The sequence below is a fragment of the Rhinatrema bivittatum genome, chromosome 4 (genome assembly GCF_901001135.1).
Source record: "Rhinatrema bivittatum chromosome 4, aRhiBiv1.1, whole genome shotgun sequence".
Taxonomy (NCBI): Eukaryota; Metazoa; Chordata; class Amphibia; order Gymnophiona; family Rhinatrematidae; genus Rhinatrema; species Rhinatrema bivittatum.
In genome coordinates, this window is record NC_042618.1 from 391176800 (window position 1) to 391204240 (window position 27441).

Sequence of the window (27441 nt, forward strand, 5' to 3'; positions counted from 1 at the left end):
GCTAGCCGGATACATTTTAACCACGCCCATGAAACACCCTTTACTCTGCCTTTTTATCCTGCTAAACGTTAGCTAAAGTAGTTTGGCTGCTGTGCTAGCCCACTTGAATGTATACAAATAAAAAAAACAAAATATATAAAGTGATACCTTTTTATTGGATTTACTAATTTCTTGACTAGCTTTGGAGAGCTAATGCTCTTCTTCAGGACAGAATTAGCTAGGTAGCAACTTAGCTGGGTAAAATTTCACTGGTGAGAGGTGTGAAAATCAGAAAAACTCTTCTGAATATTTTCCTCCTTGTTTCTGATATCAACTCCACTTGCAGATTCTGTGTTATTAATTTTGTTACAGGAAGTACAGCGCTGTACAGCTGATATGAACATTACATCAGAACATTCCAACCACCCAGATAACAAGCACAAAAACAGATACATCAATATTGTAGCATGTAAGTAAACATCTAGCAAAAAATAAATAACTCCATTTTAAAAATATCAATGTATTACTAGCAAAACCAAATCCTTCTGAATATCTTTATGTGAATGCAAAAATTGGAGCACAATAGCTCCAGTCTAAGTACATAACTGGGCACATTTTCAAAAGGATTTTACTATGACACAGAAGTTTAAGACAAATTGGAAAAAGGATTTTTTTTTTCAGTGAGCGCACGATTAAACTGGAATTTGTTACCAGAGGATGTGGTGAAAGCAGTTAGCATAGCTGCATTTAAAAAGAATTTGGACAAGTTCCTGGAGGAAAAGTCCAAAAACCACTGTTAATCATGTAGCTTGGGAAAGCCACTGATTATCCTAGTTATGAGCAAGAAGGATTGGATCCATGCTTTGAGCTCCTAATGAGCCACTTGTGACTTGGATTGGCCACTGACTAAAGGCAGGATGCCGGGCTTGATAGACCTTTAATCTGTCCCAATATTGCATTTCTTATGTTCTTGAGAGAAATGTTTGTAACATAGTGCCTTACATGTAATACATATGTTAGGGCAAGTTTGCTTAGAGCAACATTTTAACATAGCTAGGGTCCTCAAATATTCCACTGCATGTGTATTATTGTCATTTTGATTCTTTCCTGCACTCTATTAGGGTGCCTTCAAAGACAATTATATGTCTATTTTATAGTCTATAAACCATTAAAACATGTTTTCCTCCATCTTTTTTTAGCACAACACACATCAGGAATTTTGGTTTTTTTAGGTGATACACTGGGGTTAATCAGAAGGCCATGCTGCATCTGCAGCTCTCTGATAAACTCAAAAGGAGGTTAGGGAACAGCCACAAGGTGTTAAATGCATATGATGTGAAAGTTTAATTTTCTAAGGATGACTAGCATACACCGAGCTTCACTTCAGGTTAACCAAATTTCTGTCATCTGAGTTAAAATGCTATTTGTCAATTGTAGGAAATGTGAGACAATAACAGAATATCTAATGTGTGTAGTTTTTACTTTTTCTTTTTGCATGGTTCTTTGGTTCTGATCTAATTATGTCTTGTCCTTTTTTTTTTTTTTTTTTTTTTTTTTTTAAATGTAGATGACCACAGTAGAGTGAAGCTACGACCTTTACCAGGAAAGGATTCAAAGCACAGTGACTACATTAATGCCAATTATGTTGATGTACGTTTCTTTCCCCCTCCCTCCCCCCCCCCCCCACATACGTAGCCTTTTGCATGATATTAATAACAGAGAACTTAGGGCAAGCCTGTTATGTTACATGCATCCATTACTCTGCCTGCATTCAGGGTATAGGATAGTCTGTTGTAAATATCAGCAGTCAAAATCTTACTTTGCAGGTTTACTGCTTTCTCAAGTCATGTTGAAGTAAAATTACTTTTCGTTCAAGGACAGGAGATTTTGTAAGTGCTACAGCGTCTCTATTTGGATTTCTTGCAACCTTTATTTTTGACCACCCATTCCGAAAGGTGATGTTTTTCTGTTACAGCTAGAGAAAATATTAAATGTAATGTGTTTGGTTTGAGAACTCAGATTTTGTGTGTTCTAAATGAAATTTATTATACATGTTTTCATACTGATCTTGAAAGAATGTTTTGTGTGTTTCAGATTCTTTGCAGGTCATGATAATGTTTTATATGATTCTTATCTTTTATCTTTGTGTTTTGGATGTCTTTGAAGGGTTACAATAAAGCCAAGGCCTATATTGCCACCCAGGGACCTTTAAAGTCTACATTTGAAGACTTTTGGAGAATGATTTGGGAACAAAATACTGGAATTATTATCATGATCACAAATCTTGTTGAAAAAGGGCGAGTAAGTACTGGTTAATATGTGTTCTTCCAAGTTCCTTCCACGTTATGAATATATCTAATTTGTATCCATTAATTTTTACACAGAAAACCAGAAAGAGTTATTTGATACAATAATTTGCAGGGACACACTTTTGACAGATCAATTTTTCTTTGTCATATTTTTAGACAATTTTATATGCAAAGTATATTTTTTTGTGTTTTTTTGGGGGGTGCAACTGTTTTAATATTTGTGAATGCAGCTGTTTCCTTTCATCTCTTTTTCTCTTTAATATCCTATCCCAGACAACATGCCTAGACATCATAGGTTCTGTCACTGATCTCAAAGAAATTCTCTTTGGTGATTAGCGTTCAGCATCATTGTATGATTATACGGGACAGCCATCTTTCCTTCTTCTCTGACTTGAATATACTACCTCCATAATGTACCCTGATGGGTCCCTCACACAGGAGATATGAACCTATATCTGCTATATTACAGTGCATGATGCTATGGCCTGGGCCACAGGGCCAGCATATTGACACACTTTAAGCTAATTTTCAACAGGCTGTATGTTACCTGGTATAGAATGTTTAGGTAGCATCCATTGAGGTGGGTAAATAAAATCTATGTCATGTCAATAAGTAGTCTCTTTAAGATGAAATGTCATTTCTCTCTGTCCAACAGTTTTTAATCTCACGTTTGGAGGGAGGACTTTATGTACATAACAAGTTATAATTCATTTTTAGTTACAGTTCTCACTATCTTGCTTTTCTTTCCAATAACTAAACTTCTATAGACTGACCTATAAACAATTCAGAATTACAAGTTCTAAAATTCTACTTTCTTTTGCTGTCTTCTACATTTTGCTTTAGAACGTAGATGAAACTATATGAATATTGCATAATATGATGCCCAATAAAGACCACAAGGATCATAGTCTGTTCCTTGTACCTTCTTTTTATATTATCACAAATCCTACTTGATCTTCATGTTTACTCTCAATTCTCCATAACTAAGGAATCATCTATGCTTTATCCCATGCTGCTTGATTTCTGATAGAGTGGCAGAAGCACAGAAGGGCCGCTCACTGCCTCCCATTCTGTGAAGAAAGTTTCCTCATATTACTCCAGAGTATAATCCACTTTAGATCCTTCCTCTCAAAAATGCCTGGCTTTTCTGCATTGTTTATATTTTTAGAGGGTAATTTTCAAAGGGACTTCTGCATGTAAAGCAGTGTTTTATGCACAGAAATGGATTTTTACCAATTGTCCATCCAATATAAAGTTATATACATGCATCATGTTAACTTGTAAGTTTACCCAGACTGACCGGAGGTGCTCCTGAGAGCAGCGTTGGGAAGGGGTTTCAACTTACATGCATACTTTTGGGATTTTAAAACTGTGCACATACATTTTCCTGAAAAAATTCTCTGACATTATAGCAAGTGTACGCAGTGCAAGTAAATTTGGTGAGATAACCTTCAAAGTGGACTTGCACACATAAGTTCATTTTTAAAATTGGTGTAAGCTTTTACATATTTGCCAGCTAATTTATGCACAAGGTAACACAATTACCCAGTTAGGGGCAGATTTTTAAAAAGTACGCGCGCGCGTACTTTTGTTCGCGCAAACAGCGCAAACGAGTACACCGGATTTTAATAGTATCTTTTAAAATCCGGGGTCGGCGCACGTAAGGCTGCGCAAAATTGGCAGCCTGTGCACGCCGAGCCGCACAGCCTGCCTCCGTTCCCTCCGAGGTCGCTCCGAAATCGGAGCGGCCTTGGAGGGAACTTTCTTTCCGGCGCACCCCACCTTCCCTTTCTTCCCCTAACTACCCCGCCCCCTGGCCCTAAACTAATTCCCCCCCTACCTTTATTTCAAAAGTTACGCCTGCCCGAGACAGGCGTAACTTGCGCGCGCCAAGCCGGCTGCTGGCGCGCCATGTTCCGGTCCGGGGGCTGGTCCGGCGGAACGCCCCCGATGACGCGCCGACCGCGGACACGCCCCCCCAGTAAAGCCCCTGGGGCTTGCGCGCGCCACCTAGCCTATGCAACATAGGCTTGGCGCGCGCAGGGTGTGGAAGGGGCAGCTTTTCGGGGGTTACACGCGTATCTTATGCGTGTACCCCTTTCATATCCTCCCTCTCACCTCTCTTGTAAGGAATATGCATTTTGGTCCTTAAATCTTAGCACAGAGGGTTCATAGTGCAGACTGATTAGTTCTTGATTGTAATAAGACATCAGTTATTACTAGAGACCTTAGTTTTCAGTTTTATTTTATATTTCCCTGGAATTTTAGTGTTTATTATAACAAGCAATATGAGAGAGCTTTAGTGGGAAAAAAGTCTTTATTTCACTGATTTTTCTTCCATTTTTGTTCATTTATAATCAGCACTGATAAATTTCAGGGAAAAATGTAATAAAAACTGAAAATTAAGGTCTCTAATGATTGCAAGTCTTTGTTATAAAAAATTGCTGAGAACAGAAAAACTGTTAGAGGTTTTGTGATTTTTGTTGTAACAGATTTCTGGATCAGAGCTGTGTGACTGAAGGAAGAGAGAATTTAAATTGATCCCATGACATTTAACCTATACTTTCTGACCAACCCATTTTTACAAATTATTTTCATTGTCACTTAAAATCAATACTTTCTTTGCCCATGTGTTTTACAAATAGCATGCAGAATGAAAACTCAAGAGCTTTTGTTGTGCTTGTAGCTTAAAGGGGGAGAGCATGAATTAGACAATGGACTTTTCTGTTCCCTAATGATCTGTATGTTCCTTTTTTCAGAGGAAATGTGATCAGTACTGGCCCACAGAGAATAGCGAAGAGTATGGAAACATTATTGTCACACTGAAGAACACAAAAGTGCATGCATGTTACACTGTTCGTCGTTTCACAATCAGGAACACCAAAATGAAAAAGGTATGACTGAGATTGTTACTGGGAAATGGAGACAGTGTCACTGACCTCACGGTGAAGAAAACTGGACGGGCTAGTGGTCCTTGTGCAGAGTGGTTGATTATTAAACTCTGATCTGAACTGAACCATAATACGGCTAGAATCCTGGATTTCAGGAGAGCTGACTTCAAGATGATGAATGATAGTGTCCAAGATCTGAAAGGTACAGAGAAACTTTGGTCAGCAATAAAAGGGAGAACTTAAAAGGCAAAAATGTTTCCGTAAGGCAATTAAACAAGGGAAAAAGGAGAAAATATCAATGCAACTAAGAAGGTAGCAAAAATGGTAAGGGTTAGCATTCAAAAAGTATGAAAAAAAAATAGGCAGAGGAGGATATGCAGAATAAACAGGAAAAGCAAAGGAGAGCTGTTAAAAGAGCAAAGGCCCAAATGAAGAGAAAATTGCCCAACCAATAAAAGGAGGAAATAAACCCTTTCCCATAACATTGGAAAGCTTTTGGTCAGTGCTATCCTCAGTGGAGGCTTCCTCGGTAACTCTTACCGGTACTATTAACAGTATAGCCAGACCCAATCTCAGGAAGAATCTTTGGTGGCCCATTCTGATAAACAGAGAAGCGGAAACAAAAGTACTGAGAAAAGTGGCTTCAGTGCAAACTGCCCTCGTTCAGGATAGGAATGTGATGCATCGCAGGATAGAAAATCTGGAGAACTCTTTTAGACGTTTTAATTTGCGAGTTCTGAGTTTTTTTGTGGTGGCCATGATTTCTCCTACTGAACTACTCAACTCCTGTACGCAAGATGTGCTTGGCATTGCGCATGGGACCATGCCCAGAATTACTTAATTATTTTTGGCTCCGTGATGGAAGAGAGGTACTGGGACTAGTAGTGATGCTCAGGAGTTATCTCATCAAGTGGCAGAGGTCTGGTATGTTTCAATGTTACTAGTAGACACTACTGTCATGGATGAGCCCCATCGGCCACCTTACTAGTAACATTTGCCTCATTACAAAATCAGGATCTGGTGTTAGGTTTATTTTTCCCACTCGTCTCATTTATTGTTCATGGGCTTTAAAGTTTGTATTTTCCCTGATTTTTGCAGAGCTGCACAGGAAGACATTTTTGGCAATGAGGCAGGAAGTGGTTTCATTGAGAGCTATATTTTTTCTTCATTTTCCATGTAAATATTTAAAATTTCCTTTTCTACTGAGAAGTTTATTTTTTTAAACCTCTCAGCTGCGTTAGCTTATTAACTCTAGAAGGCCCCATGATAGACCTTCCAATGTTTAAAAGGTTTTGTATATGAGGGCGTATTTGAGGGATATTCCTTTCTGGTTTTGTTTTGTATAGAGCCTTTTTCTCTTATAGCAATTATATATTTCTTATATGCTCTTATTTCTCTTTTTCTGTTTGCTTGCATCTTTTCCCATGCAAGTTATGCTTGTATTTCATTTTAAAAATTATAAAGTGTAAAAAATATAAATAACTATAAGGAGAAGATAAATCTTCTTTATATATGTAAGGGCGAGGTGAAATAGGTAACACAAAGTGAGATTTGTGAAGAAGAGGACCAGTAATAGGCAGAAATGTTAAAAAGTGCTTACGTAAGATTTGCTGTACTGAGTAAGTATCCTGTTTCTGACCGTGGCCAATCCAGGTCATAAGTACCTGGCAGGAACCCAAGAGGTAGATAGATTCCATGATGCTTATCCCAGGGATAAGAAGTGGATTTGTGCAACTCCACCTTAGTAATGGTTTATGGACTTTTCCTCCAGGAACTTGTCCAAACCTTTTTAAAATTCAGCTTTCACCACATCCTCTGGCAGTGAATTCCAGAGCTTAATTATGCATTAAGTAAAATAAATATTTTCTCTTATTAGTTTTAAATGTATCACCTAGTAACTTCATTGTGTGTTCCCTAGTCTTTGAAATCTTTGAAAGAGTAAACAACTAAATAATATTTACTCATTCCACTCCATTCATTAATTTATAGACCTCTGTCATATCTCCCCTCAGCCATCTCTTCTCCACGCTGAAGAGTCCTAACTCTTTAGCCTATCCTCATTGGGGAATTGTTCCATCCCCTTTATCATTTTGATTGCCCTTATCTACTTCTCTAATTCTGCTATATTTTTTTAAGGTGTGGTGACCAGAACTGCATACAATACTCAAGTTGAGGTCGCATCATGGAATGATACAGAGGCATTTTGATATTCTCTGTTTTATTCTCCATTCCTTTCCTAATAATCCCTAGCATTCTATTTGCTTTCTTGGCTGCTGCTGCTGCTCACTGAACAGAAGATTTCAACATATCAATGATGACACTTAGATCCTTTTCCTGAATGGTGACTCCTAATGTGGGACCTAGCATTGTGTAGCTATTATTCTTCCCTAAGTGCATCACTTTGCACTTGTCCACATTAAATTTCATTAGCCATTTGCATGCTCAGTCTCCTAGGTTTGCAAGGATCTTTTGCAGTTTCTCACAGTCCTCTTGTGATTTAACAACTGAATAACTTTGTGTCATCAGCAAATTTGATCATTTCACTTGTTTCCATTTAAGGATCGTTTATAAATATATTAAAAAGCAGTGGTCCCAGAACAGATCCTTGGGGCACTCCAGTATTCACCTTTCCCCATTGGGAGAATTTACCATTTAACCTTACTCTTTGTTTTCTATCTTTTAACCAGTTCCCAATCCACAACAAGACACTGCTCCATCCCATGATTTTTAAGTTCCTAAGAAGTTGCTCATGATAGACTTTGCCAAATGCTCTCTGGAAATCCAACTTGCTCACCTTTATCCACATGTTTATTTACACCCTCAAAAAAAATGTAGCAGATTGCTAGGCAAGACTTCCATTTTGCTCAGTATTTACAGAAGAGGAAGGCAACAGCCATAAGGCTGGAAATAGTAGTAGTAAATGTGAAATGACTGCAAACCAAATTATCCATTCTTACCAGAACAAGAATGGATAAGGACATGGGACATGATCGTGTCCCATGATGCTAAAAAAAGCTCAAGAATTTGCAGACTATGCTGTTGCAGTTCTGCTCAACTTGTCCATGAAGATGGGAGAGTTTCCAAGGGACTGGAAGAGAGCATATGTAGTTCCCACTACACAAGTATGTAGAAGGAGGCAGACAAGATACTATAGTCCTTCAGTTTTAACTTTAGTAGTGGGCAAAAACTATGGAAACCATGCTAAAGGAAAATAAAGTGGCAACACCTAGAAACAAGTAGATTGCAGGACCCCAGACAAGATGATTTCAGAAAGGGAAAATCATTTCAAACTAACTTGCTTGAGCAAGTTAGCAAGTAATGAGGTGATAAAAGTGGTAGATCAGATAGGTGCAGTAGATATGCCTATTTGTTGTTTGACTTTGTTCATGTTTGTTTTAAAATTGTTGATATTTCTTTTGTAATACACTTCGAAACAGTGCTTCTAAGAGTAGGTGGAATATAACAGATTTTAAATAAATTCTGACACTGTTCCATATAGAAGAATGGTAAGATGGATATATGAGAGAGTAGAACCAGAAAGTTGCAAATTCTGTGAGGAACAGGTTGAGTGACAGAATACAGAGTGGTGATAAACTGAGTTTATTCTGGTGTTGGGGAAGTGACTGGTGGCGCACCCCAGGATTTTGTCCTGGGACCAGTTCTTTTTAATATATTAGTGGCATTGCTGGGGAACTTGGGGGGAAAAATATGCTCATGTTATAGATGATACAAGAATCTGTTAGATACCAGAAGGGTTTAAAAAAACAAAAGGTTATTTGATAACACTGGAAGAATGATCAAAGGTTTAGAATAAAGCTCTTATGTTTTTGGAATGCAGAAATCCATAAGCCACGTATGAATTAGAAGGACAAGAATTGGAAATTTTAAACAGAAACAGATTTAGATATGATCATCTCAGGTGACCTAAGGTAGCCATTCAATAAAATAAGCAACTAGTAAAGCTTAACAGGTATTTTCAGTTGCATAAGTAGAGATATTAAAAGCAGAGAAAACAAAGTAATATTGCCCAGATATAGGTCACTAGTGAGACCCCATCTTGAATTCTGTGTTGAGTTCTGGAGACCTTATCTTTCTAATGACACTGAAAGGAAGAACGTGTACATGTCAGTATTATCTCTAGACAGAAGGGCCTTCTATGCAACAAAGAAACCCTGGCAAGTATCAACTAGCCAGTAAAACTACCATTAAAATTATTCAATAGCTTGATTCAATCAATCTACAGAGGAGTAAAATGTGGGATCTATATGGGATGGAACAGAACTCCAATATCAACCAAAGAACTCTACAGAGCAGAGCTAGGATGTTTCCCCTTACTACTCACCATGCAAAAATAATAATCTAATTTCTGGTACGATCTCAGTAAAAGCAACACAACTCTCTTCTGCTACAAGAACAATTGTGAAGTATTTAAAAAAAAAAAAAACAACACCCTGTGATGCACATAGAATCTATATAGCAAACCTGCCATACCATAATTCACTAACTGCCAGACTCAAACATTAATAACTTTACCCATGAAAAGGCAGCAATACAAATATTACATCAGGCTCTAGAATGGCAGTACATCTCATTCTGGAAAAGAAAAACAAGCAGAATATCTCACCTGTGTCGCAGACAGACCCTCACCAAATACAGAATAAGGGGCCACAACTTAGAAATGTACAGACAAAAAATGAATGGAAATCCTAAGAAACTAGACACGCATGCAATGCAACATCACAGAAATAGAAACAGAAATACAGAAGGGTTCAGAGAGGCACAGCCCAGAAACTGACATTTTAATTTTCTAATAATCTTGGTCCTAATCTCTTTTCTGTTTTTGTCTCCTCCTTCTCTATGTTCTCCTGTCCATTTGTGTTCTCTTCCTTCCTGTCTTCTTCAGTTTCTCCCTTACATCTTTCCCATCTCTTTTCCTCATTTGTCTCTTCACTGCCACCTTATTCACTCAGTTGCATTTCACTCCCTCTTCTCCCCCTTTGTTTCTCCAGTCCTCAATCTCCCTCTTTTCACCTCTCACCTACCTACCAATTTTCCAGCTCTCCTTCTCTTCCCCTTCCCAACCCATCTCTCTGCTCTCTCAACCATCCTCAGCTCTCCCTTTTCCCACTCCCCATTTCTCATCCCCTCATTAACCCCACCTCCTTCTCTCACCCATTCTCTCTCCTCCCTCCAGCCACTTTCTTGTGTTTTACCACCTAGTGAGCCACCTCCCCAAAGCCCCCTTTCTACCCTCTCACCCCGTCACAGAGCCATCCCTTTCCTCTGCCTCTCACCCCCCCCCCCCCCAATCACTTTCCATTGCCTTTACCCCTGCTCCAGCCTTCCAAGTCCTTCACACCATATCTCAACCTTTCCCCACCATCCAACCCACATCTCACGTTCATAGCGCTATCTTATACATCCAGGCCATCCTACAGTGCTGCGCATGCCCCACCCAACTGCTGAGTTTCTGCTCTTCCCATAATATCCAAGTTCCCACATTATCATCATCCAATCTCTGAAAATGCTCGATCTCCCCAAACATCCCCAAGTCTCTACTTTCTCCTCTACAACCAGTGTCTAATCTGGAAGCCCTTGCCCTCTTTCTTCCTCCATCCTGAGACACCAAATCTGGGAATTCCCTCTTCTGCCCCATCCCTGATTCTCCACTCTCCTCCACCCAATCCCCACTTCTCTCCCTGAATCTGGGAGGTTCCCCACTTCTTCTCCCTCTCGGAGTCCTCCTTATCCCTGCATCTCTACAAACTCCTCCACCCAATTTGAGTCCTTTCACCTCCCCCCTATCTCCAAGTCAGTGCATTTGGAGTCCTTGCTCCCTCCCTCCTCTCCCCCCCCCCCCAAACTTTAAGCTTTTCTTTGTAACTTCCCTGATTTTTTTTCTTCACCTCACCTCCCTCCTACAAAAGCTCCCTGTCTAGCACTTATAGCAGAGCTGCTTCTCCTGCTCAGTGCTGTTTAGTGCCAGAATGGTTCAGTAATAAGTTTTTTGAACCGAGGGACTCTAACTACGGAGGCCCTCTCAGTTCAAACAAAGTGTCATTGAACCACGCTGGCACCAAGAAGGAGAAGCTTCTCTATTACAAGCATGAGACAAGGGATAAGGGAGGGGAGGGGAAGAAGAAAAGGCAGAAGCAGCCACGAATAAACTTCAGGTTAACTTTTTTTGTTTTGGGGCAGGGGAGAGATGCAGAGACTCAGGGCAAATGCCCCATGTACCCACAGCTAGCGATGCCACTGATATACTGTGTCCTATTTCTACGCAACACATCAATTTATTGTTGACTTGAAAGTACCATTTTCATGTCCAAGGAAATCAGTTGCATGACTCATTTAATTTCACCCACGTTCTAAAGCAATGTAAATCGACAATATTCTTTAAGTTATAAAAAATAATTTGGTGAACTGACTGAAGGGCAGGGTGATGAGCTATAAACATCCAATAAAGCATTGCATGAGATGTGAGCAAAAAATGCCAGATGCTTGTCAGATTAGATTACTGGCTGCTTTCAAAGAACCATTCAGTAGTTTAAATATATTAGAAATATGAATTATGCTTTAAAGTAACTTAACTCAGAGTTCAAAATTGTGCCTCTTTTGTTTGCTCTTTTTCATTTTTAGGGGCAGAAAGGAAATCCGAAAGGACGTCAGAGTGAAAGGACGGTGATTCAGTACCACTATACGCAGTGGCCTGATATGGGAGTACCAGAGTATGCACTGCCAGTGCTGACCTTTGTAAGGAGGTCATCGGCAACCAGAATGCCTGAAATGGGACCAGTAGTTATACATTGCAGGTAGGGCAGAATATTGCAAATAAATGCATATGCTAAGAGGAGTTTTTATTATTTCATTATTTAAAGTTTGCTAGAGTCTCCATTACCTGAAAGTTGCTTATACAAATGTTTGTCTTTAAAAACAATTTAGGAATTTTTTCCTTCATAAACACTATCATTGCATTTCATTTAGGGCTCTGTTTACTAAGTATTTTTCCCATAGACAAAAAATTAGAGAAAACCTTTAGTAAATAGTGCAGCCAGAACTGAGGAACCTATTTCAGGAATGTATTTTTTTAACCTGCAGTTTCCACCTGTTCCTTTGTATTTCCAACTCAGTAGAAACCATGGCTGGGATCTGGCTGTAGGAGTCGTCATTCTCAATTGCCTGGAACTTTGTTTCCCTATTTTATATCCTCTCCCAACTAACAGCCCAGGCACTGTACTGACTGTCTTCATCTGGGCCCTAAATCAAGCCACTAGATGTCATTATTTGCAATAATTAATTAATAATTAATCATTTATATATGTTAGACTTATGCGTTCTATGTAACAGCTTTGCCTCTTTCTGGCCAGCTACATGTTCTTTGTAAACCGGTACGATGTGTATACGGCTATCGGTCTATAAAAATGTTAAAATAAATAAATAAAATAAAAATACCTATGGCAGCCTCCTCCAAAGGGATGTGAAAGCTACCTCTCTAGCATTCCCAGCCCTGGATGACCAGGGAAGTGGAAGGCCTGAGCTGGGATTCAAACCCAGGTCTCTCTGCATGGTAGTGCACAGCCAGTATCCTTTGCAAAATAAACTAATGTATTGCTGGAAATAGAGTATTTTTTCATGACATTTAATTGTCCAAAAGTTTGGTTATTCAAGGCTAACCAGTTCCCACTTTGTATATACAGTGGCACTGTATTAAAAAAAAAAAAAAAAAAAAAAAAGTATGAACTTTCCAAAGAATCTACTGCTGGCTTATTCATGGTAACATTCCAGTATAGTCTACTACAATGCCCTATATACATCTGGAAAACCTTGAATGTAACCTTTTTATGCAAGTTTCTAAGGCTTGCATAAAGGTTCTCCAATGTATAAGGTTCTCCAATGTATAATGTACTACAGGTTTTATTACAATATGCATGATCTTCATGATCCCTTTTTGGACATGCAAAGTTGCATTGCTATCAGCAGCAGCAACTGAAATTGGGCAGAATAAGCATATAGAGCATGCATACAGCATGACATCCATGCAACCTAATGTCAAGAAACCAAAAATGATTGCATTCCAAACAACGTTCAGCCTCATGTAATTAGGCTCTGAAGCACTTAACATGGCCTGTTCCATAGGAAACAATGAGGAAAATATAAAAAAAGAAAATGTCATTTTTATTTTTAAGATTTTCAGTAAATATTACATCTTTATCACATATGCCACTAGCATTGTAGCTATCACCACCTTGTTGGACATAGGTACCACGATTCCAATGTTCTGGAGGAAGTTTTTGTGCATGATTCCCAAGGAAGGATTGTTATATCATTTCTGTAGGTATATTTATGTGAGATGTTATGCAATGTACAGAAGCTGTGAATGTGGACTTCTAAAAGGCAATATTGTGTATGTTGGAATGATTATTGTGTGTGTGTGTGTGTGTGTATATATATATAAAATATAGCAGGAAGAAAGTGCATAGAGTATACAGTAATGCTTTATAGTGCTACAACCTGTGCTTCTGTTGGAGCCCTGATTATGCTTAGAAATAGTGATGTATGACTACAGTGAATGCATGTTTTGTTATGCCAAGCTATGTGAGAGCATGAATGATAGGTAAGAGTAAGAGAGTATGTACCCATGTGTATATTGTATTTACAGCTACTGTATTCATGAGATAGAGAATGTGAAAATGAGGTAAGATTGGAAGGCAGGGGCATGTGTAGTAAGTGGCCATGTTAAATCAATTGTATAGAATATAGGGTCTGGTGTGAATGTTCCAATATTCTCTGGAGGAAGCAGTAAAGTCTCTTGAAAAACAGCTTTTGTCAAGAATGCATCTAGAGGTGTTTCACAAGGCATGCAACAGAGCAAAATGGTATGGCTTGGCTTACCCAGGTTTGACAAATTTGCCATGAAAGGAAAATAAAGTGAAAGTGAAAAAAATCACTCCTATAAACTATAATGGGAGCTGCATGGCTGCAGTAAGGGATCTTCTGAAAGTCTGAGCTCAGGACAGCGATTACATTATATGAGAATGAATAACAACCCCTTTTGGCCAACTCATGAGTGGAGGGCATCGATGGAGCATCCGTGGAGGTTGCACATCTGGCACACCCAGAATATATTTTTCTTTTTAGTCATATCAAGTGTATGTGTGTATGTATTAGTCCAGCAGTTTGTTTCCCTTCTGCTCCTTTAGGCTTCAAGCCCAGTTTGAACCAGCCTCTGTTGGACTACAGTGCCATAAGCTTTCATTCACAAACTATCAGGATTTTTCCCCGCCCTTCCCCCCCAGTTTATATCATCGTCTCACTTGTCTAGCACAGCCATTGAAGCAACAGTCCTTGGTGGGGAGTCATACACAAAAGCTTCCTCCAGAATCTTGCAGCCATGGTTCCTAAAACCAACCACCAGGTGCCGCCTTTGGGCGATAGCTACAATGCTAGTTCGCATATGTACACTGTAAAACTGAATGGGCAGTAAACCGCTTAATATTTTTTCTCATTCACTTTTGATTGTAGAATCCATGTATGATTTTGTTAACAGAGGTATTGTCACTTAGAAAGAACAAACAAACTAACATTTCTTTAGCAGTGGCACAGTTAAATTGGCTCAGCTGGGTTATCAGATTGTGCTTCCTGTCTTTTCTAGTGCTGGTGTTGGAAGAACTGGTACCTATATTGTAATAGATAGCATGCTGCAACAGATAAAGGACAAAAGCACAGTAAATGCCCTGGGTTTTCTGAAACATATCAGGACACAGCGCAACTACCTCGTCCAGACAGAGGTAAGTCTCCTGCACATGAATGGATTTATGGAGGAGATTTTTGTTGGGATATGCAGCACACAAAAAAAATTGTGGTTTTCTGTTCTATGTTGGACACATATCAGGTGTTTATTGCATTAGAACAAGAACACCTTGGGTAAGCTTTGACTTGTTGTATCAATCACTTCTACCACAAGTATTTTAAATCTTCATTGTCACTAAGCTATAAAGTACAGCACAGAAAAGCCTGCTGTTCTACTTTCAAGAAACCCAATTTTTGTTGCTTTCAAGAAGAATGCACTGAGCATTTTCCATTACACCTGGAGCGATGTTCTTTTATGTTGTCATCCGGTGGGTTGCATTCTATTTCACTTTTGTCTTGGTGTTGGGGAAGAGTAATTTCAATACTGCCCATCGGGCTTGCAGTCCTGTGGGTTCTTTGTGAGCTCTTTTTCAAAGGAAAACTTCCCACTGAGTTTCCCTGTGAAAATCTTGATGGTACATGGAACGCAGATACTTTTGTACAACGTACTGTGCCACATTCATTCGAGCAGGCGCAAAGTGCACACGTGAAAGTACACTTGAATATTTCAAAATGAAACATCCTTTTGTACTCTCACTCCTGTCACCTAACTACTCACCTTTCATAGTGCACGTACCTTTACCTGCATGAAAACCTCCGATTATTGCCCCATAAATTTTATTTTTTATTTTCATTTTTTTTATTACATTTTTATACTCTGGTCAATTTTAAAAGCCCCACGTGCGCCAAAGCCGGTCGATACGTGTGCGACTCCACCTGGCGTGCGCCATGCGGATTTTAAAACCCGCACGGGTATGCACATATCTCCTGATACGCGCTTAAAAAAAAGTTTTCTGAAAAAGGGAGGGGGCGTGGATGTGGTCTGAGCGGGACATGGGCGGGCCAGGACTGCACCATGGAAGTCCTCTCCTTTACTGAGGCAAACGGGGGGAAAAGGCCTATTACATCGCCGCACGTATCTAATAAAATTCCCCCCACTTAGGTGCTCCAGTCGGTATTCACGTGCACATGCGCACATCAATATAAAATCATGTGCGCATGTATGCGCAGGTAGCCGATTTTATAACACGTGTATGTTATAAAATTGGTTCGTCCATGTGGGCACCCTGGCAAACACGCGCACAGCCAGTGTTTGCCAGGGTGCAAATTAAATTGCACTTCATTGCGTCTAGAGACCGTATATTTTGCTTTTTTCTGTAGTGTAGTGTGGCAATATTATTAAGGCTAGAGGGTTAGCTATTCAGGCAGTGTCTGCCAACATTGCAGTCCAATTCAATCTTTTTTCCATCCTTTTCCTTGTATTTCAGTTCAGTCACTTTTGGATGATTCTGTTCAGATCCAAGTGGTCAGTGGTCCACATCACTAAAAACCACTATCACAATTTGGCATTAACTGGCACCATGATTAGCAGTCGTAGCAGAGAGGCCAAAGAGTGGACAGATGTGGATTCTAAATGTCCCTCTGACCCTTAGAGGTGGGGGTCTCCAGAGCTGTTCTGTGGATAAATGGAGGACTTTGGTTTCCACTGCTGTCTATCTTGCACTTTTCACAAGTACAAAAAATTCACTAAATGTTTAATGCCAGCAAGAGCTTTAAAAAAAAAAAAAACTCTGATCTGTACTTGGCTTTATTGTATGCTTTGGGGTGAATTTTAAAAGTGTTGTTCATGCTAAAAGGCCCGTATACAAAAGTATCTGGGCTGCGCGTAAGCAATGCATATTTTAAAAGCCACAAATTATGAGCATATATACATGGATGCGAGTAAAAAAAAACCAAAACGGGGGGTGGGTGAGTGGGCGGAGTGGGGGCGTTCCGTGGCAGGCCCACCAGTTATGCACGTAAATCCGTATTTTAAATCTGGTGACTGCAGCACATGGAGGATTATTAGCCGCGTATATTTACTGCTGCGCCTGATGAGGTATAAGTCTGTAGAAATCTTTCTTCACCTAACACGAAGGGTGAGGGTTCTGGGTCAACTGGGGGGCATTGTAGGCTGAAGAACCAGAGGAGTCTGGATGACCTCGAGATAGAATGGGCAAACTGGTGGACTAATTGGTAAAACTGGGAATGTCCTTCATGTAAGCATGTTTTAAAATCAGAGTTAAAGCTGACAAAGACCAAAGGATGAAATGTGAAGTACATTTGTTTGAGTAACAGTTTAATATTTGGAATACACGTACTCACGATAGGCATTGTAAATCATATGCATGCAACTGCAAACAAAATTTAAAATTCTAATGTATGTCTGCTCACAAGCCCATACATGCGTGTATGGGTGCCCGCACTCTTGTTTTAAAGTTTCCATCCCTCTGGGTCATGGAAATAAAAATAAATAATAATTACTGCACTTTGTTTTAAAGCAAGGATAAGATTTTTTTTCGTTTTATCAAATTTCACAGCCGACATGCACTGCAGCTAGATATAGCTAGTTTCATTGATGATAACACGATGGGTGCTGAAAAATGTGCTTTATTCCCTCTGAAGCTAATGTTTTACATGATCCTGCTACATTGTGTTTTTGTCTTTTTTAGGAGCAGTATGTTTTCATTCATGATGCCTTGTTAGAAGCCATCCTTGGCAAGGAGACAGAAATATCTGCAAACCAGCTGCATAATTACGTTAACAGCATCCTTACACCTGCAATAGGAGGAAAGACAAGACTGGAGAAGCAGTTTAAGGTACAAATTAATCTTTGGTGGAAATGCCATCCATGGAATTTGAAAATGCCCGCATTGACATCTCTCGGATTCCACATGCTCCAATAATTAATCAAAAGGCAATTTTCAAACTAAGGGGCAGAGGTATTAAATATTTTCTCTCATTTTATGTGTATGAGTAACCTGGTTAGTATATCTGGCCCGAAGTAGTTACCCAGGTTGAATTGTCCCCACCCACAGCAGCTAAGTCTGCATATGCTTTCACAGCACGCAGACTTTTAGCAGCATTAAAAAGAGGTGTTTCTAGGGCAGGGTTTTGCCCCTGTTCTGCCTTTCACATTAAAAGCAGGTGCAAAGTACATGGGTACTTTGTAGATATGCAGGCTACAGAAAATTGCCCTCAAAAGGATTGAAAAAAAAAAAGTTGTGCGCTGTTCAGTCACAATCAGTATGCTAACAGCGTTATTTTTTTAACATAGTTCTTAAAGAACAGTTGAACTTGGCTTTCTTGTTGGTAATAGGCCTACCTACTTTTTCTTATTTGTAGATTAAATGCCTTCCCTGGTTAGGCTCTAGGGACTTAAACATATCACTATTTTGGTAGTCGGGAAGGAATTATTTTTCACTGTGCTGCAAAAGAGAGAGGGAAGGCTGAATTTGATGGACCTCTGGTCGCCTTTTAACCTACACAGCTGTGTAACTGTCATTGACATTTTATACATTCATTTGTAATGTAGTAAGGCACTTTGGGGAAATAAGTGGCAGGACACATAATCCTTTGTCCATGTTGATAAATGTCATAATCTTTCAAGAACTGTTAACATAAACAGAAAAAGAGATTTTGAAAAAGTCTTTTGGAAATAACTAAAGTAAGATCATGTTTAAAATGAGTGTGTTCAAGACCGTACAAATTAATTTTCAAAGCATTTAGATGCCTAACTTAGAAAGTTTGGTACATAAATCAGCCTCTTTGAAAACTGACTAGGGCTGAGCGCTTAAATTTAGATTCCTAAAAAGTGAGTGGCTACAGGTGTGGAGTTAGGTGAGGGGAAATGAGTTAGGGACTTAGCAATGATTTTTATTACTAGGCATTTAAATCTAGTCAAATGACTTGCAGTTCTAAATTTGAGATTCTTTTGAGATGAAAACTTAACTCTCTAAATTTAGGGAGCTAAAATTTGGACATTTAATTTAGGGATGGAACATTTCTTGGAAATATACCTCATAGGTACAAAATTGGAAAAAACCTCAGATAAATCAAGCCTATTATGTTTCATAAATCCAATTTGTATTGTCAGAACATTATGGAAACATTTTAGTTTAGCTAGTGATTTCTGCTTTTGAGAATTCATCTCCTAGAAACTGCCAAGAAGAAAAAAATATGTATTTGTTGTGCTAGAGCTAAAAATTCACTAACAGGAAATGTTTGCTTTCAGCTGGTTACGCAGTGCAATGCAAGATACGTGGAATGTTTCAGTGCTCAGAAAGAATGCAACAAGGAAAAGAACAGGAACTCATCAGTTGTGCCCTGTAAGGTTTGATTATGCCTTCAGATGCATTTTTCAGCTTGCCCCTGCTTATATCATACTTAAATACTGATAATTTTGGACTTGTATTGCAACTTATAGCCAACCAACATGTTGAAGTGCTTTAGAGTGTTAATGATCATGAAGAGGAGGAGTAGCCTAGAGGTCCATGTTCAGATTTATGTGAGTAAAATCTGCTCTTACCTGCACAAATCTTCCCATTTAAAAATAATCTGCCTTTGTCCAGGGTAACTTTCACCTTACAAAATTGCTGTGCGGACAGAGTTACCCAGACAAAAAGGGGATGGGGCTAGAGGTATGGCGAGGACAGGCTGTGAAATTTAGCCAGATAGCACCATATTGACTACTGTGTGGCTAAATCTGAGCAGACAAGTTGCTTTGCACAAATAGCAGGGATAAATCTGAGTGGACACAGTTGTGCATTTGATTTGTACCCAAACAAATGCAGCTGAATTGCCAAAGTTTACTGCACAGACTTGTCTGGTTAACTTTGTCTGCAATTGCTCGCTGAATATCAGAGTTCTAGTAGTTAAAGCAGTTAGCTGCGAACCAGGGAAGCCAAGGTTCAAATCCCTATTCCTTTAACTAATGCTCCTTGTGACCTTGAGCAAGTTACTGAACCATCTCTTGCCTCAGATACAAATTTAGACCTAGATTCATCAAATCACTATAAATATCATGGAAATAGTGCTTGGATAAAAAAAAAAAAAAAAGAGGGCGTAGTTAGGTGAGAAAGAGACAGACTGTAGAGGCTCACAAAAAAGTTAACTATTTATGCCTTATAAGAGGGACCACTAGTAACTCAGGGTGAGGTTTTGGGGGTGGGGTATGTTTTTGGTTTTTTTTTTTGGGGGGGCACGTTTTCATGCATAGTCATATGTACAAATAGCACAGTTGCCATCAGTGAAGATTTTATTTGATTTGGAAATATGAAAGGTAAAAAGAGTAGATTTGTACATTTTACTCTCTACCTAGCTTGATTGCAGTTAGGTAGAGTGCATCAAGCTAGGTAGAGAGAACATTGTACAAATCTACTCTTCTTTTACACTTCATCACTCCAAATGACAGTAAATCACTGATGGCAACTGTGCTGTTTGTACGTATGACTGTGCATGTAAAACTGCCCCCCTAAACCTACTCCACTCCACAAACCTCAACCTGAGTTCATAATGACCCTCTTACAGTGGTATAAAAAGTTCAATTATAAGTGAGCCTCCACAGAGGCTCTCATTCTCTCCTTCACTTGCCCACTCTCCTGAACCGGCATTTGTGATAAAAACCATTTTGGCCAGTAACGCACAGCTAACGCAAGCATAACACACAGAAAAAAGGTATAGTTATTTCCGGTGTTAAAACCTACACTGCTTTGCATTATGTTATCACACACCACCTTAACTGACCCTCATTGCCATTTGCTCTGCCCAAACTCCTCCCACCTGAATACCGATTTTAAATTTGCATACGCATTTTGCGATGCGGTATTTATCGCATGCGTTATGGCATTATTGCAGGCGTTAGGGCCCTAACGCCTGCAGTAATGCCCTAGCATGTTTTAATAAATGACCCTCAGATTGTAAACCCTCTTGGGCAGGGACCTACAAACTGTTCCTGAAAATGTAATTTGCCTTGAGCTCAGATTTGGAAAGATGAGTAATTAAATATACAATCCATTCCATTCCATAATGGGTCTATTATGCAGTCACATACAAGGCTGGAATTGGACTTCATATAATTAGAGACTTGCCTAAGGTTATAAAGCAAATCTGTCATAGAGCTGGATATAGAAGCACTCTGTGATTCAAGGTACTAGAACTCATTTCCTCTGGAAAGAAAAATAGTTTAGAGTTCCCTCCACTCATTCAAATAAACATTCTTTAAAAATTGAGCAAATTAAGAAAAACATAGAAATGATAATATTTCTCAGTATTTTCCAGGCAAATTTGTAGAGATTACTTTTGTTTACTAAACTGACACCTCACCACTTATAGCAGTATCATATCTGCATATTCATGCAGAAGATGATTTTTACAGTTTGAAGGAAGATCATTTATTTTATGGTATTGCACTGTTACAATTAAATTACCTAAGTTAGATGGCTCTTTTGGGATCAGAAATCACATTTATGTGAACTGGGACATCATGTGGGTATGAGCTGATTTATTTTTTTGGATGACAAGAATGGTGTGTGTTTTAGAGATTATGTACATTCTTGGATGGATAACCAGTGAAGATTACCTTACTACGTCACATCCAAAGACTGTATATCATTGGCAGTCTAATTATAACATCAGGAAATCAGATACAATACAGTATTTTCTGCTCCATAAGACACACTTTTTTTCCCCCCAAAAGTGGGGGGGAAATGTCTGTGCGTCTTATGGAGCAAATATAAAAAAAAACTAAAACACTTAACTACAACCCCCCACCCTCCTGACCCCCCAAGACCTGCCAAAAGTCCCTGGTGGTCCAGCGGGGGTCCAGGAGCAATCTACTGCACTTGGGCCGTCGGCTGCCAGTGATCAAAATGGCGCCGACGGCCCTTTGCCCTTACTATGTCACAGGGGCTACCGGTGCTATTGGTCGGCCCCTGTGACATAGTAAGGGCAAAGGGCCGTCGGCGCCATTTTGATTACTGGCAGCCGACGGCCCAAGTGCAGGAGATCGTTCCCAAGCCCCCACTGGACCACCAGGGACTTTTGGCAGGTCTTGGGGGGGTCAGGGGGGTGGGGGTTGTAATTAATTAAATTTAAAGGGTTGGGATGGGGGGGATTTGGTGGGGGGTTTTGTGGGGGGATGAGAACGCTAAACGTTTTCTGGTCTGGGGAGTGGACCGAAATGGCCCTCCCCGACCCAAAAACAAAATGGGGACAAAAAAAAGATTTTATGCACTCCCCGAATTTGCTCCATAAGATGCATAGATGCCTGGGAACAGAGCTGGTTTAGCACACCATTTTTTTTTTCCCCTCTCTGAATCCTAGGTGCGTCTTATGGTGCAAAAACTACAGTATATTATTTCTTTGTATATTTGCACACATTATTGTCCATTGGTGGGTTGACTAAAAATCTTGTAAAAGCAGAATTTAATTTCTGAATTTAGCTTTATTGTGCTCCTGGATAAAAGTGTCACAATTTTATTTTTGTCCTTGACTGTACTTCACCATTCAGTAAATGTTTGTGGTAAGGGTATGCGGTTTGATACAATTGTTCCAGGAATGATAATTGGTCTCTACTTTTGCTTTTCTACATGTAGCTGAGCGTGCCAGGGTAGGCCTTGCGCCATTACCAGGAACAAAAGGAACAGATTACATTAATGCTTCGTATATCATGGTGAGAGAGAGCAATCATTTTAACTGTTTCTTAAAGTAAATGTTAAAAATATGATTATTTTGTCAAAAAGGTTGAGTGCTGGCTGAAGTATTTAATAAGTTTCAAAGCATGTGAATTTTCTTATACTGTACTGTGTACAGTGAAGGTGCAGTTATAAGAACCTAAGATTTGCCAAATTATGTCAGACCAAAGGTCCATCAAGCCTAGCATCCTGCTTCCAACAGTGGCCAATCCAGGTTACAACTACCTGGCCGGATCCCAAAAGATCAATAGATTCAATGTTTCTATCCCAGGGATTAGCAATGAATTTCCCCAAGACCACTTTAATAATGTTATATGGAATTTTCTTCCAGGAACTTGTCTAAACCTTTTTTAAATCCAGCTACACTAACAGCTTTCACCACATCCTCTGGCAACAAATTCCAGAGTTTAATTATGCAATGAGTAAAAGAAAAATTTCTCCTACATGTCTTAAATGTATCACCTAGTAACTAAATAACTACCTGTGAGCTTCTGAATTAATTCTGAATTAATTTCTGTAGATACATTTGGGTTCAAATGTATCTACAGAAAGGGAACTGTTTGTTGCAATGTGTCCAGTTCTTGTCTCACTATAGTAAGATCTTAAATTATTTTATTTTAAACTAATATTGCTTAAAGATACTTCATACTTCTCCCTTAAAAGGTTTTACCTGCTTTCTGTCCCTTGTAGGGTTATTACAGGAGCAATGAGTTTATCATAACTCAGCATCCTCTGCCACATACTACTAAAGATTTTTGGCGCATGATCTGGGATCATAATGCACAGATCATTGTTATGCTGCCAGATAACCAGAGCTTGGTAAGTCAAAATTCTTCTCTGCGATTTTTCCTTCTGTGAAAGAGCTCTGTAAAATGCAGCAAATCAGCCATTGAAGCATTCAATTGAAAAATATTAGTAGCTGGTTTTGACTACTGAATATACACCTGAAAAAGGCTTCAAAGAAGGAAGTAAATCAGAACCCCTTGGTCACAGAAAAGTTGCAAGTGAGCTAGAAGAAATAGTGGCATGAAGGAACACATGAGGGAGACAAATCAGTCAAGCAACAGTTTGTTGTTGGTTTCTAAATTTGTCTTAACATACTGACAGTAATTCTGAAACCATTAGAAGATCTGAAGTTCACATTTTAAAACTTCTATAAAATTGTGGGGAATGGTTAAATTGATTTGGATAAATTTCCTTTCATTGTGCGTTCTACTCAGGCCACCCTTGCCATGCATGTTTTAAACCTGATTGCACTGCTTTGAAAGCTAATTTATTCTTTCTGGTGGTAATTTTCTAAACCATTTCTGTACATAAAACCCAGGCTCAGTGTATGTAAAAGTATTGCTGTAATCTGGTTTCATGCGTAGTTTTATGTACAATGAGGAGAGGTATTCTTGTGGAGCGGGGGAGTGTGGAATTGTGGTGGAGTCGACACTTACGCACATATTGTATTTTAAAATGTACAAACATAAGTGTACATGCATAAGTTACACCCGCCAAAGAAGAGATGTAACTTTGCGTGAATGCGTGCGCATACTAAGCCTATTACCCAACTATTTTCAAAGCTAACTTACATACGTAAGTCCACTTTGAAAATATTTGGTAAAGTCTTCCTCTATAAAGTACACGCAAACTTTACTACTATGTGGGTGTTTGAAAATTACCTTTCCTACAGGTTACATTAAATGTTTAAAATTATTTCTACAGTAAGCAGTTTTCATGTATATGGACAGTCACAGGTATGATGTGTAATTTGTTGAGCAAAATAAGGCGCAGAACGAGTTATTATCCATACAAGTGCTTATCAAAAATATGGACACATTTTTGATTCTTTGTAGAGAAAACAAGCAGAAAAGAAAGCAAGCTACTGCTTTAGAAGTTCAAATCAAAAGGGTAGTCTGCGCATACATTGTACATGTAAACTTTGCCGAGGAATTTCAAAGTGAATTTATGCTTATCTGCAAATTTTCAACAGGAAAATATCAGTGGCCAGGCACATGCAGAGATTCACTTACATAAAGTTATACCACCACCTTCGGAAGGCATAACTTGTGTGCACACATGCCTAGGAGGTAACTTTAAAAACAGTTACATGTGTAAATGTAACATACTCTTGGTCTTTCACTACCAATCGTTGCCCAGGCCAGAAACCTAGGAGTTGACACCTTCTTCTCTATGCGTCCTCTTATAAAAATGCTAGTTTTAACTGCATTTTATAAAGTAAGGATACTGTGCAGGTTGAAACCCCTAGTAAGACCCAAGAACTTCCGCTCAGTGCTACAAGCACTGATCTTTCCTCATATTACTAGTGTCTATTATACTAGTGTCTACTAGTATAATAGACACTAGTGAATAAGATACTAGTGAATACTAGTGAATAATATACTAGTGAATACTAGTGTCTATTATAGCCTTATGTATATATCTTTATATTATTTATTTCTGAGACTAAATATTACCTATTTCTATGCTAGCCATTACTCTGGTTTTTCCTCCTCCCAGTTCTAGTGCCCCTGTTTATTGTAACTTTCACTCTCTTCTTCTCTCCTAGCCTATTGTTCACGTTGTTGTTAATGTTATTGCACCACTGTTTATTGTAAACCGATAAGATATGATTGGTATCATGAGTGTCGGTATAAAAAAGCCCTAAATAAATAAATAAATAAATATTGATTATTATAATTCTCTTTTCTTTGGTCTACCTTGCTAAATACTCTGTGAGCTCTTCAACTTTTACAAACCGTGGCCGACCATATCCTCTTTAAATCTGAACAAATTTCCACAATGTGACCAGGGGGAAGACTGGTGTACACTTGCGCTTCGAATTCCGCACCCCCCCCCCCCCCCCCCCCCCGCGCTGACTGATATTAATGGACTCACACGTGCTCTGCTTAGATCGAAATTTTGTTTTATTTGTGAACAAATAAATTGGCCGCAGCCCAAACATAACATTGCAACCTATGAGTATAATACATACACTTCATAACTTTTAACAAAACGTAATTCTTAAACTGCACAAGGCTAGCTCCTGGTGACCAGCACCCACCACAACTGACAGGTGCTAGGCCCAAACTGCCACTGGCGAACGAGGACTACCCCAGCCGTAAAAGCCAAGATGCCATCGCAGACGGCTGGCTGTAGGAGCCACAGCATCATCACAGTAAGGGGTTACCCAGGCCCGGGTGTAAAAGCTAGGGTCTCAGGTCGAAGCGCCCTCTATACTCCCCTTCTTGTCACCACTTCCCTTTGCCGTCAAAGCGATGAGGGTCTGGGTTGGAACTAGCTGGGCCGCCGACCCGCTTAGCACCTGCCTGCTCAGGTGCTCCCGGGCCACTGGCCCCATGCAAATCTGTAGTTAAAATCTGTGGGGCCTCGTCAATGCGCTGGTCACAGCATCGCAACGCCAAGGGCTGCAACAGGTGTCTATAAGAGGTCCCTCCCCTCAACCTAATGCGCTGAGGGCGGTTGGGCGGGAATGCTCCTTCTGCCAGTGCCGGGCAGAAAAGGGACCCACCGCCGTGCAACTTTCCTTCTTGAGCCCTTCTTGAGACATTTCTCTTCCATGAAGCTTTCAGTTAGTTCATTACGTTGCTTTCACTGCTACTTTGATTGATCTCTCTGTTTTTGTTCTGCTTTTATGTTTTGTATGTTTACACACTACTTTTATGAATGTTGATCCTTGGGAGAGTGTGGAAATAAAAAGAAAGCCATTTACATGCATAAAATTACAATTCAGTGGCATATGTTACAACAATTTTCAAAAGCCCATTTAGATGCGTAAAACCTAATTTTAAGTATGTAAATGCTTTTTAAAATCAGGGCTATAACTTTTAAAATCAGATAGTATACAAATGTGTCCCCCTCCCCCAGAATGCTTCTGCTTAGTTTGTATAAATGTATATGCATACTTTTAAACAAAGCGAGTCCCAGCCAATTTTGTAACAGCCATTTACACACACAAAACAGGGTTTTATGCACATAAATGGCCTTGAAAATTCAGTTCAAAATCAAAAAAATATTCTGCTATTTCACATCTCTCTTTGCTATGTCAAATTCAGAACTATTATAATGCTTAATTTTTATAGTGCTACTGGATTTATACAGCACTATAAATAAGTATTCAGGTTTGATTAGGTTCAGCCCCCTAAGAGCTTACAATCTAACAGGGTAATTTTCATAGGAAAATGTAAATGTAACATTCTATCATAGTAATTTTCAAAAGCCCATTTAGATGCGTAAAACCTAATTTTAAGTATGTAAATGCTTTTTAAAATCAGGGCTATAACTTTTAAAATCAGATAGTATACAAATGTGTCCCCCTCCCCCAGAATGCTTCTGCTTAGTTTGTATAAATGTATATGCATACTTTTAAACAAAGCGAGTCCCAGCCAATTTTGTAACAGCCATTTACACACACAAAACAGGGTTTTATGCACATAAATGGCCTTGAAAATTCAGTTCAAAATCAAAAAAATATTCTGCTATTTCACATCTCTCTTTGCTATGTCAAATTCAGAACTATTATAATGCTTAATTTTTATAGTGCTACTGGATTTATACAGCACTATAAATAAGTATTCAGGTATGATTAGGTTCAGCCCCCTAAGAGCTTACAATCTAACAGGGTAATTTTCATAGGAAAATGTAAATGTAACATTCTATCATAGTAATTTTCAAAAGCCCATTTACCCACGTTAAGTGCCCTTAATGCAGGTAAAATCTATTGACAAGTCAATAACATATACTTGAAGTAATGTTCAGAGGCTTTAGAAAATTGCTACAATATATGCTATTGAATTGTCAATATGTTTGACCCAAGTTAAGTACATTTAATGCGGATAAATGGGCTTTAGAAAATTTCTACGATAGTAAATTACATGTACAGTTTCCTTTGAA

At 39.1% G+C, this 27441-nt stretch overlaps 1 protein-coding gene across 3 annotated transcripts in view; it reads left to right on the top strand.

Annotated features, from left to right (window-relative positions):
• PTPRG (protein tyrosine phosphatase receptor type G) overlaps positions 1-27441 on the top strand; it is a 1221857-nt gene that overhangs the window by 1138831 nt on the left and 55585 nt on the right. For all 3 annotated transcript variants that reach the window (XM_029601001.1, XM_029600999.1, XM_029601002.1), the window contains 10 exons: positions 352-448; positions 1547-1629; positions 2146-2280; positions 5048-5182; positions 11819-11991; positions 14832-14967; positions 17521-17667; positions 19083-19176; positions 22444-22520; positions 23233-23361. In XM_029601001.1, the coding sequence (XP_029456861.1) occupies positions 352-448; positions 1547-1629; positions 2146-2280; positions 5048-5182; positions 11819-11991; positions 14832-14967; positions 17521-17667; positions 19083-19176; positions 22444-22520; positions 23233-23361 (1206 nt within the window). The remainder of the gene's footprint in view (positions 1-351; positions 449-1546; positions 1630-2145; positions 2281-5047; positions 5183-11818; positions 11992-14831; positions 14968-17520; positions 17668-19082; positions 19177-22443; positions 22521-23232; positions 23362-27441) is intronic.